The 12,921-nt window shown below is 43.9% G+C and overlaps 1 protein-coding gene across 1 annotated transcript in view; it reads right to left on the bottom strand.

Annotated features, from left to right (window-relative positions):
- The window catches only part of LOC124594011 (guanylate cyclase 32E-like), a 491,656-nt gene that overhangs the window by 413,038 nt on the left and 65,697 nt on the right, over positions 1-12,921 (bottom strand). Inside the window, exon 4 of the mRNA XM_047132363.1 lies at positions 9,093-9,242. Coding sequence (XP_046988319.1) covers positions 9,093-9,242 — 150 coding nt within the window. The remainder of the gene's footprint in view (positions 1-9,092; positions 9,243-12,921) is intronic.

Consider the following 12,921-nt stretch of genomic DNA (forward strand, 5'->3'; position numbering starts at 1 on the left):
TTGTCTTCCATAATGTTGCCCCCGTTTTTTATATCTATGTCCACCATATTTTCTCCTTTATGTTATTTTTAAATGTCTTCTATTGTATGTTCTATGTCTTTCGGCTGAAGAGCAGCGCATATGCTGCTGCCAGCCCACCCCGATGGGGAATTGAAATACAATAAAGAAGAAAAAAAAAACCGAGGAAGGATATGTAAATTATTTACCTGTCACTGAGGGGCGACGTCACAGCGTCTGTCGAAGTAGGTGATGTTTACTTTAAAGTGAAGTTTCTCACTAACGGTTTAAGTTCACATTCTGAAACTAAAGGAGTAAATACAGTGTAAACTTTTTTTCAACTACTACTACTACTACTACGTGATCAGGCCCAGTGGACCGCACGCATCTACAAGTTTCCTCTTCCACTGTATTCTGTCCATTGCTGCTATCCGCCATTCGCCCATATCTATTGACACTTGGTTTAAATCTTCAGGGAGTCCATCCCTCCAACGCTTCTTGAGTCTCCTTGGCGGTATCTTTCCTGTAGGTGTGAAATCCAGGAGCTTCCAAGGCCATCTGTGATCCTCCATCAACACCCTTCATTAAAGTTATTTCAGTACTTAAAAAGTTTCATTAGGGCATGCTGTTTCCGCAACTGCAGTAAATTATTCAGTTTAGGAACTGCACTGTATTATTTATACAGTATGTATACGAGTAGCTATAGTGATTAGTCCATGGATAGAATTTTAATGTACGTGCATGATGATGTGAATGATCCCCATTCCTGTAGTTATACGTTACCAGACAATTATCTGATCCTATGATTCTATGTAACACGTTATTATCTCCTCATGTCAACCTTCCATGTGTCATAGCTGTTTTGATTTGTGGTAATTACCAAGTCTCAGTACGTAAACATAAAAGTGGAATAGTAATACCGAATGTACTGAATTTTGGTTATAATTAGGTATCGGGTAGTCCGATGTCTTCACGGTCATATTTTCAATGAATTAATATCTTCTACAGTAAATTCCGACGGCCGCATTATACCGCCGACTAGGTGCAGCTGTAAGATTGCGGTCCTATACAAGCGTAGCTAGGGAAGGACTCTAAGAAAAGTAAATTCGTGTGTCACTGTTGACTGGAAGAACACGAAGGACAGTTTCAGCTCCATAACTGGGAAGGTTTCTCGGTCCTTCGCGCATTACCGCGACTTTCCTTCACGAAGTGTGAGAATTGTGTGTTTAAGTGTATCTGGTAAGTGTGGGTAACTGCAAGGGTGTGTGTAGTGTGGTGTCATGTTTGTGCCGGACGATGATGACGCATGGGAGAGGGTGAAACTGGTGTTGTGACGTATCCTCCTCCTCGGATATCAGCAAGGGGACCCATCTTGACGTCCCCTTCCCACGGACAGATCATCAACAGTGCCACATGCTTTCCTGTACGCTCATAGACATTTAATTGGAGGAGACTCGAGAATGTTTATGCACTGTGTTCAGAAAGTATAAAGCGAATCCTGATCAAAGAATGAAACGTAATCTCGAGGCATCGACATGTTACACATTTATTAAAATGACACAAAGACAACTATTTGCCTTATTTGCTTCTATTTTCCAATAACGTGTAGTAGTATTACTTTAATGTTTATATTTGTGCATCTTATTTACTTATCACCAAGATCTCTACGTGACAGTTCATGCAGTTCAGTTGCCTGGCAGAAGTTTTTCGTCACAAGTGGTAACCCACACCTCCTACGTTGTGCGCTTTTCAATGACCTTCCCTAAATTATGTGCCTGTCTACGTTAGAGACAGCAGGCTGCCTCTCAAAGGAAACAAAACTCGCCCTGCGGGTCCAGTTTTGGAAAACACCTGTTGTGAGTTGGTAAACAAGTCTTTAGTTGCTTATAGACCTATGTTATAACAAACTCTCACAATCGAGAAATATTCGAGTACAGGACACACAATCTGTGTTTTGTTCCCTTTCAAACGGGGCTTGCAGCCTCTCATCTAACATCGGAGTAGATATGCGGCAGTGTTGTAACATACTAATGTGAGTAAAAGACTGGTTTGATGCAGCTCTCCATGCTACTCTATCCTGTGCAAGTCTCATCTCCGAGTAACTACTGCAGCCTACAGCCTTCGGAGTCTGTTTACTGTATTCATCTCTTGGTCTCCCTCTACGATTTTCACCTCAAACATACTGTCGAAAATGCATACCTTAAGAGCTACGAGCAATTTTTCATCTTCGATATTGTGAAAAAAACCTCTTATGCTGCAAGTTCTTTGCTTTCCTTATTTGGGAGCTGATAGTATGGACTAAAACAAGAAAAAAGGTCCAGTAAACAAGTGCTCTAAAATGCATTCCTTAAGCACTTGTTCATCTTTGCTACTTTGAAACACAACTCTTCTAATGATCATATTCTCGTGACGTTTACGGTATGCGTTTTAGAGCACATGTTTGCCGGACATTTTTTCTTATTTTGATCCGTACTACCACTTTCCAAAATATGGAAAGCAAAGAACTTGCAGTAGAAGAGATTTGTTGCACAGTGTCATAGATGAAAAATCGCTCGTAGCTCTTAAGGTATGCATTTTCGACCCTATGTTTACTGAGACTTTTTTGCTCCCGGTATTGTGTATACTTCCAAGTGTATGCGTTTACGCCATTGTACAGATATCATACATATTGCAATTTGAAGAGAAACTCTAAAATTTTTTTACAAACATTCGGTATGTAAACCATGAGTGACCTGGCAGACGTCAATACGGTAATCGAATTCTTGCCATATCTGTCCCAGCATGGGATCGCCGACTGTGGCAGTCGCTTTCCGTATTCTCTCCCAGAGCTCTGCTTCATCACGTGGTAGAAACGGTACATACACGAGATGTTTAATGTGTCCCCACAGAAAAAGTCATACGGAGTGAGATCTGGTGATCGGGGAGGCCATATCATGAAACAGCCGTCCCCTTCTGTAGCACGGCCGATCCATCGAAGCAGCAGCTCCGTGTTCAGGTACCCACGAACTTCACGATAAAAATGGAGTGGAGCCCCATCCTGTGGAAAGATGGGCGGAGGGTCCGATTGCATTTCAGGCATCAGCCATTGCTGCAACATGTCCAAATAGGAATATCTAGTGACAGTGCTCTCGGCGAAGAAGAATGACCCGCACAGTTTTCGACGTGACAAGGCACAAAAAACATTTACCTTCGGGGAATTATGCTCAGATTCAGCGCATTCGTGTGGATCTTTTGTACCCCCAATTCGACAATTATACTTGTTTACTTTCCCATTAGTGTGAAAAGTGGCTTCGTTGCTAAAAATTAAGCAATCAACAATGCCATCCCCATCCTCATTCAACTTTTGGGACTGCAAACAAAACTCAAAACGCTTGTTTTTGTCGTCGTCACTGAGCTTCTGCACTAGCTCCAATTTGAATGATTTAATAGACAGCTTCTGTCGCAGGACTTTCCACCCTGTCATTGGAGCCATTTCGAGTTCACAAGATGCACGACGCACCGATTTCTTTGGACTTCTTATGAATGTCTCTTGTATGCGCTCCACATTCACTTCACTCACACTGGGACGTCCGCTTCACTTTACCGGGCACAGGCTACCTGTCTTAATGAATTTGTTGTGCCAGTGTTAAATGGACTTCCTTGTTGGTGGCTTCTTACCGCACTTGTTTCTAAACTTTCGTTGAACAGCTGTAGCACACTTGTTTTTGTCGAACTCCAACACACAGAAAGCTCGCTCCGCGCCAGAACTCTACATGTTCGTGACTAGTGCTGACTATGGGCAAATTAACAAACTACCTTGTGGCGGTATACATGAAAAAAACTTCCAGTATTTCTCTTCAAAATGACATATGTATAATATCAGTCCAATGTTTGGTTCTTGTGCAATAAATAAATGGAAGTGTTAACTTCGGTATCTATGAGGATAGTTTCACAAGTTTGGTAAAAAAAAAGAACAATGTTTGTTTCGTAAACAACTGACCTTACTTCTCAACATAGTCTCCTTTGAGGTAAATACAATTGACCAGTGTTCCTTCAGCTTTTTCATCCCATCGGAAAAATAGGTTCTGTCAAACTGCAAAAAGCTTGTTGAACGCAACTATTAATCCCTCATTTGATGAAAATTTCTTCCCAGAAAGCCATAGTTTCATGTCAGGAAACAAGGCGAAGGTACTTGGGGCTACGTCTGGTGAATAGGGTGGATGGGGAACCAATTTAAAGCCCATTTCGTGCACATTTGCCATCGTTACTGCTGATGAGCGGGATGGTTAATTATCCTGCTGATGCAGCATTTTTCGCATGCCGACTTTCGTCTCTTTTCAGCCAACGCAAGGTTCAAACTATACAGAAATGAAGCATAATAGGGTTAAGTTATGATTCTGTCTATTTTCAAGCAATCCGTGGGGATTATTCCTTGGAAATCCGAAACAACAGTGGCCATCACTTTACCAGCTGAGAAAAGTTCTTTAACGTCATCAGTGCATTTTCACCACCGTTGTCCATTATTTAGACTGCCGTTTTGACTCTGGTTTGTAATGATGGATCCACATTTCATCAACAATCATAAATCGGCACAAAAAGTCTTGCAGACCGCGACTAAACATCGCCGGACATTGCGACTGAACATTGCTGGATGCACTTTTGGTCTGCAGTTAGCAATGCGGCACCCACCTTCCACACAGCTTCTACATAGACAATTCTCAGTGCAGGAGATTATGCACTCATTCCTTTGAGCTGTCTACAGTTTCAGAAATCTCACGAAGTTTTATTCGGCAATCTTGCATTACCATATCACGGATTTTGTCAATGGTTTCCTTTGTGGTGACCTCAATGGGACGGCTGGAACAGTCTCTTCGGTGCTTGTCCGACCGCATTTAAATTCATTGGTCTAAACGTAAATGGTCTTCAATGATGGTGGAGAGTCCGCGTGAACTACATCCGATTCTGTTTTGATTTGTGTGGCAGTCCAAATCTTCAAATGAAAATGTTTAATACCTGCACGACTGGATTTTCTCCACACTGACCAATTCAGGCGACAGGCAGCAATGAACTGTATGCTGCAGATTGATGAAATTTCTTAGACAATCCTTCGAATAATCACGCTTACCAACAACGAAGGCGCAACGAAACTGTTCATATTGCTTTCGTGGAAATTTATCAGACTTATCAAACTACCCTCTTAATTGAGGTAGATCGTATTTGCTGATGAAGAGCACACGTAAATGAAATAATTATATAGTCCCCTTTATAAAATATGTGTACCTGTCAGCGCTACGATAGCCCGTAGATTCCCCTCTAATCACCAAAAAAGGAGTTCTGGTAGGTGACTTAAGTATGTATTGAATGAATTCTTGCGGGGGAGTCATAATACGGAAAAACTAGCAAAATTTTTCTCGACGCGAGTGAAACACTCCTTTGACGCATTATTATTACGATGATTGTCAATACTATTACTGACTGAAGAAAATAGAACAGTAGAACAAGGGATGAGCTCTTCCAGGAAGTAAGGTATTACATGGACTATTTATTAAACGTTGCTAATGCTGCCACGGTGCTAATTATTCCAGAAAATTTGAATGTCAGGGATAAAAGATGCTTCTACCATCAACAAGTGGATCTAATTGTCATATAGGAAGTGTGCACGGGTGAAATGACTAGAATGGTGGAATTGAAACTGTTCCGACGTAACATCAAGTGCCGGCACGTCAGCCAGTACTACGCTGACTAGGACCGCATCACGACAGGAGCGGCCCCTATACGAAGAGAATATAAGCGGCGTTCCGCGTTAGCCGCGGCCGCACTAGAAGACGAGCCGTGACTTGTGAACAGTATCATTTGCTTGCATGGAAATAGTATATGTCGAAGGACATTATTTGCATGTGCCATTTGCATGCGACACCTCAATGTAACTCCGCTAAGTTAAATATTGTCAATTCAATTTACTGTAATAAACTCCATTAATACGATTTGCTTGAATTGCTGTCTCGTTATCCGAGAAAACAGCTTTCTGGCACTCTATATTCGACGAGTGGGCCGGAAACGACAGAAACAAGACATCATGGGAAGACAGTTATGACATGCCACTTTGCGAAGAAAAATGGTTTGTGCGAAATACTGGTTTGTCTTCTATAGGGTAAAAGCGAACGCAAAATCCTGCAAAGCATCGTTTCGTCATTTTATTAAAAATTTTCCTTATAGAGGTACGATTGTAATAGATCTAGCCCTGTATCACACAATTATAAATTTGTCTATGAAATACATTATTCTATGGTTGGTGTTCAGTGGTATGGAGACCCCATATAATGCCTACTCTTATGCCAAATTTACCATGCCAGCGTCAGCAGCTCGTGGACTTGTGGCTAACATTGCTGACTCTCTCGATCATGGATCGCTGGCTTCGATTCCAGACACAGCTCGAGATTTTCTCCATTCGGGACTGGTTTTGTGCGTTGTCTGTCATCATGAGCTCGTCGCCGCGCAAGCCACCGAAGTGGCGTCGAATAAAAAGACTTGCATCCAGGTGACTGAACTCCTCACAAGGGGACTGCCAGTCAAAAAGGCCATACACACATTTCGTTACATTTTTTTCAAGATCAAGTATAATGCACCATGTGGGACACCATTCAGGTTACAAGCATTGCTTTTGGAGAATGTATTGCCCATAATGGACAATGCGCGTATCTTACTGCGAATTCAACGTTATTGAAGTTATTTGGTGATGTTAAAAACTAATTAACGAAGGAGAAAGAGATTTGAAAGGTACTATACCACTCAACTATGCAAAATGTTCCCCAAAAGTGGCTGGGGATGCTCTGTGAGCTATATGCACAAAGTACACAATGCTTATGCTGTGTCTTGACATGCGAACATAGTCATTACTGCTTCAAGTAGACGCGTGCGAGTACCGAGACAACAGACAGCAGCAAAAGAGATTAAGTTTTTTTTTTAATTTGTCAATCTGTCTTACAAAATTTAATTTCATTCAGTTTCTGATGTCACAGCAGTAGTAGCCGTTACAGTCACATAAAATAGTGAATCATTCACTTACCGCCGTGGTTATAAAAGTTTATTTATCACCTCGAAAAAATCAAACTGCGATCGTGAAGCTTCGTTGGCGGCGTTGATCCTTCTCTACAAAATTAATCCTGCAGTGCGAGACACTTTTCCCAACTATGAATGGTTTTAAAAGTAATTTGTGGATGAATAAACTTCACCACTACCACCACCACCACCACCACCAACAACAACAACAACAACAACTACTACTACTACTACTACTACTATTACTACTACTACTATCTTTACTGCTACTACAAGTTTATGTGCATTCTCAAAATTCTGAACTTATACACTTTGCTTTAAATTTTCGTCTGTAGGATGAAAAGGTCACTCCAAGCTTTATAGGTACCACAATAATGGAATGAGGCTTCGTTCAGACTTTTAATTATCTTTCCTTGCATTTAAATGTCAGAAAGCAGGCTCATTTACAGCAAGTTTTCGGTAATACGACGATGAACTTCGTGGTTCGGCTTCGTTTCTTTGGTAATGTTTACAGGGATTGGAAAAAAATACGGAAACACCAAAAACACAACACATTACCATGCCCAAAACGGTGCGGGAAACACTTTGGCTTCGATACAGCTTTCGGGCATCTCGGAATGGATAACTACAGGTCGTGTACGGTTTTCAAGGGAATCTTATGCCATTCTTCTTGTAAAGTAGTGGCAAGTTCAGGTAACAATGATAGAGGTGGATAGCTATCACTTACCCTTCTCTACAAACTAGACCACAAAGGCTCAAAAGCACTGAGATCTGGTGGCTCAGGTGGCCAGGGGAGATGCAACAATTAATCCTCGTGCTCACTTAACCAGGCCTGGATGATGCAGACTGTGTGAACAGCGGCCCTGTCGTCTTGGAGCACATCATCACCACTGCGGAACAAACCTTGTTCCATGTGATGAACCAAATCAGCCAAAATGGCCATATAATCAAAAATGGTTCAAATGGCTCTGAGCACTATGGGACTCAACTGCTGAGGTCATTAGTCCCCTAGAACTTAGAACTAGTTAAACCTAACTAACCTAAGGACATCACAAACATCCATGCCCGAGGCAGGATTCGAACCTGCGACCGTAGCGGTCTTGCGGTTCCAGACTGCAGCGCCTTTAACCGCACGGCCACTTCGGCCGGCGCCATATAATCCTTGACTGTAATGCAACCATGTAGAGCACGAATGGGGCCTGTGGAATATCTCGATATGGCTACCCAAATCATCACCCAACCCCCACCCCCCCTTCTCCCCCTCTCCAGCCCTTTTATGTTTCACTACTGGAACACAGCTTGTGCAAGAAGTTGGAAACAGCGTGCACCAACACTAATCCGACAAACGACTTTCTTCCATTGCTTCAAAGTTCAGGCTTTATGGCTTCGGCATCGCGCTTTCCTGCTACGGGCATCTGAGTGGTTTGCAATTCTAGCTCACCCTGCAATTCCCTGCTTCTGACAGTTCCTTCGTCTTGTTTGATGCTGACAAGGATCGCGACTGCGACATTCAGTTCTGCAAAGAATTTTCCAGTTGCAGTCGTTTTACTTTTCGTCCCAATCCTTTTCAATGACCAATCGTCACGATATCTCAAAACACACTTTTTACGCGTTTTGATGTGGCGGATGTTGTTTTTCCACTTTCTTTGTATGCGGTATAAATATGCGATACAGTGCCTCTTGAAACATCAAACACTTCGCTTTCCTTGGTCACAGACGCACCAACTATACAATCACCAACAACTTGCCCACATTAGAAGTCACTTAGCTCCGACATAATGCACTCACAACACTGTTCTGACCGTTAATGACGCTTGCAACATACTGAGGACATAGCATAGGTACCGTTCGTGGTCAAATACAACAGCGCAACCTATAGGCTTGGCTAGCATCTGCATTTATAGTCAAGCAAGTATTTCTCGCCGTTTTCCGTATTTTTGTCCAGTCCATGTATATGCTTCCCGTTCCATTGCTGATGCACAGAGTGTAATTGAGAAACTGAGGACATGAGATGTGGCAGGCCTCAGCGTATGCTTTGCAAACGTATCATTACTTACCTCTGTGCAACACGTTAAGCTTCTTGCTAGGGTCATATATCTCATCGTCCACAGAGATGACGATGTAGTCACCAGAGTCGAGAAGATGACGACGCTGCAGGCATTTGACGAAGTCCATTAGCGCCATGTGCTTTCCAACGAAGACGTACACTGTCAACATAAGACGAGGCACTGTACACTTCAAGCTGACTCACTATTTACGCACTAGCCTAATAAAGAGGTCTGCTCATCTACAGTAATGTTCAGAGATTCACACATTTCGTCCCTGAAGCTTTCGCTGATATGTCACACTAGAAACAAAGAGAAATTAAGAAATACACTGCCTGATAAAACAGTGATTCAGCTTGAAGACACTGTCAGATGTCTATTGTATTGTATGTTAACCGGGGACCTTGAAACGACGGAGAGGCTCCGTCCCCGCCGCAGCCGCAGTGTTCCACAACCCCACGATGACTACCGCGGTCCACTTCATCACACCGAACCCAGGGTTATTGTGCGGTTCGGCCTCCGGTGGATCCCCCCAGGGAATGTCTCATACCAGACGCGTGTAACCTCTATGTTTGTGTGGTAGAGTAATGGTGGTGTACGCGAACGTGGAGAACTTGTTTGCGCAGCAATCACCAACATAGTGTAGCTGAGGCGGAATAAGGGGAACCAGCCCGCATTCGCCGAGCTAGATGGAAAACCTCCTAAAGACAATCCACAGACTGGCCGGCTCACCGGACCTCGATATAAGTTCTCTGGGCGGATTCGTGCCGGGGACCAGGCGATCCTTCCCACCGCGGAAAGCCGTGCGTTAGACCGGTCGGCTAACCGGGCGGGCGTCGGATGTCTGTATGACTTGGTAAACGTCGGTGGTTATGTAAATGACTAAAGTTTCAATTCTCAGTAGCAGGTAGGACGGTCACCAGAATGAATTAGTGTTGTTTGTGTTTAGTGCTGTTTCAGCTTTGGTAGGATTCATAAGGGCCGTGAACAGAGTCGGTCCTTCGGTGATCATTGTGAAGGGCATGAGGATGCCAAGTACTCGTGTGAGACAGCTTTAGAAAGGGACCTCATTGTGGGTCTCCATATCTCAGATTGCTCGAATTGTGCAGTACTCACATTTGTTGGGCATTTGGATGTGACACTAGCGCCATATTTGACTGCATGGAAACGTAAAGATAGGAATACCCACCGTCAAGGTTACAGTCGATCCTGTCTGTCCACCACAATGGAGGACCGCCGTATTGCGCACCAAACGTATCGTAATCCATTTACATCTGCTCGACCGTCCGAGAACAAGTAATGGACTTCGTGCAACGTTCTGTGCCATTCCGTAGCATTGGCGGAAATTAGCAGCTGAACTACAGAATTACTGTCCATGTAAGACCTACCGCTAACAGCACAAGACAAACGGCTGCGCCTCCTGGGATTAGCCGAGCGGTCTCAGGCGCTGCAATCATGGACTGTGCGGCTGGTCCCGGCGGAGGTTCGAGTCCTCCCTCGGGCATGGGTGTGTGTGTGTTCGTCCTTAGGATAATTTAGGTGAAATAGTGTGTAAGCTTAGGGACTGATGACCTTAGCAGTTAAGTCCCGTAAGATTTCACACATATTTGAACATTTCTGAACAAACGACTGCGTTTGGAGTAGTGCCTCGACCAAGAACACTGGACTGCTTGGGAACAGCATCGCACTGTGTTCACCGATGAATCGCGGTTTTTCACTACCTCGGATGACCATCGTCGGAGAGTATGACGGCGACCTGGGGGGGAGTCACGTTCTTCCAGTGTTTTGGAGACACACAGCGGGATTACTTCAGGCGCCATGATGTGGGGAGCCATCGGGTAGGATTTTGGGTCACGGCTGGTTGGGACTGAGGGAACTCCGGTGGCACAATGGTACATCACGGACATCCTGCGACCTCATGTGTTACCTCTCACGCGTAAGTATCGTGGTGCATTTTTTCAGCACCATAATGCTCGTCCACACATCACACGTATCTATATAAACTGTCAGTGTTATGTTGAGGGACTCTCGTTGCCAGCAATATCCCCTCATATGTCCCTGATAAGGTGTGGAAGCAGCTCAGACATCAGTGTCCAGCATATCAAGGACCAATTACAGCAGTTGTGGACCATATTGCCTCAGCGTGGGATAAGACTTATGACACACTTCCCCACCGAATCAGTGCAAGCAACTGTCAGACGGGATGCAACTTCATACTGATAACTGCATTCGTCCTGCCAAGTTCTTTGTAAATGTGACTAGATTTCGAAATCGCTGAAGTAACAACGCATGACCTCTGAACCCGTGAAGTTTTATTTCGCTTCCTCTTTCGCATCTGGGTGCTTCACTTGTTTTGCTAGGCAGTGTACTAGTTCCTACGCTCCGCGACCGCTGTCATTGACAGTAAAATCTTCTATGTAGTTAGGCTATGTCAAATTCCTCTTCAGACTTGTATAATGCTTGACGTTTCTAGCTCTATGCTGCGATCTTCTTCAGGATTCTTCTGGTGTCCCCAGGAGACTGATCACTGTCTAAAAACATTGTTGTGTCCACGTATAAAAGCGTTTTACAACTGAACGCAACACTCTTTTTAGATAGTGATCAGTCTCCTGGGGACACCAGAATACTCCTGAAGAAGATCCAGCATTTGGATTGAAACATCGAGTATTCTGCACGTTTGAAAGGACATATGACTAAGATTTTATATTTATAAGAAATATTGCTATGGGAATGATGACTATTTTGGTATATCAAAGACATATCTCACGAATTGGGAGGCAATCGAGTTGATATATGAACCTTTGCGGCTGTGTATGCTATAGATTTTGGCACATTAGGAATTATCTTCGATCCGTGATTCCTCCGTTCCAAATGACACTAAATGTACGTATGAAATATGTCGGAAAAAGCACAAAGCAGTGCTACTGAATTACATGATACAGTGTTATCGGACGAATGCTTGCTACGTCACAGCAGATGCTCACAGTGTCCGCTTTGAGCAACAATACATGCATCAACGTTGACCGGTGTAACTCTTCGGTGATTTCAGGGTTCTGTACATCAGCTGAACACGAGTAACGTGTATGGAGAGTAATAGACCGTTTATGTAGTTGACCTTAGAGCGTTACACCAGACTTTTCATGTGCCCACACAGCCAAAGATCCAGTGGATTTCACCATTGCGCTGGAACTCTGCATCCAGTTCCATTGTCTAAAAACTGTCGTACATTTCAAGAGATGTGCGCTATGATCCCTTAATGTGTGAACCACATAGTGACGCGAATTGGAAGGGGTACGTCTTCCAGCAGCACACCCGGAGCGCCCACCAAGTCAAGGAAGCTGGTCCTTTCGGTCACCGAGAAACTTGTAAGGGGTGATAAGATGATTTGGATAGCACCACACCACACCACACCACACAGTCGGCGTTACGTTTATCGACAATCGTACCACGGGGAGCAGAACCTGCCCAAGTTTATGATGTCATCCCGCACAGCAGTGGCCTCGTCGCTGAACGAAAAGGATGACACGAATGATGTTGCCCCTCTGAAGGATTTAGCGACAGAACTGCGACAGTCTGTCGAAAATGTGCCTCCATTAATTCTGTTCCCTCTGCTGGAGGTATTGGTATAACAAGTCAGTTATATGGATTTTGTGCCTCACTTGTCGTATGCCCGTACTAGAATGGTTGTCCACGCTTTGTAACACACTTCACAATGCCACACTTTCGTTCTGGGCAGGCTCTACCACCGTAAACTAGGACAACTACTGCATAGTTATGAAACTTCCTGGCAGATTAAAACAGTGTGCCGGACCGAGACTCGAACTCGGGACCTTTGCCTTTC

The sequence above is a fragment of the Schistocerca americana genome, chromosome 2, assembly GCF_021461395.2.
Source record: "Schistocerca americana isolate TAMUIC-IGC-003095 chromosome 2, iqSchAmer2.1, whole genome shotgun sequence".
NCBI lineage: Eukaryota > Metazoa > Arthropoda > Insecta > Orthoptera > Acrididae > Schistocerca > Schistocerca americana.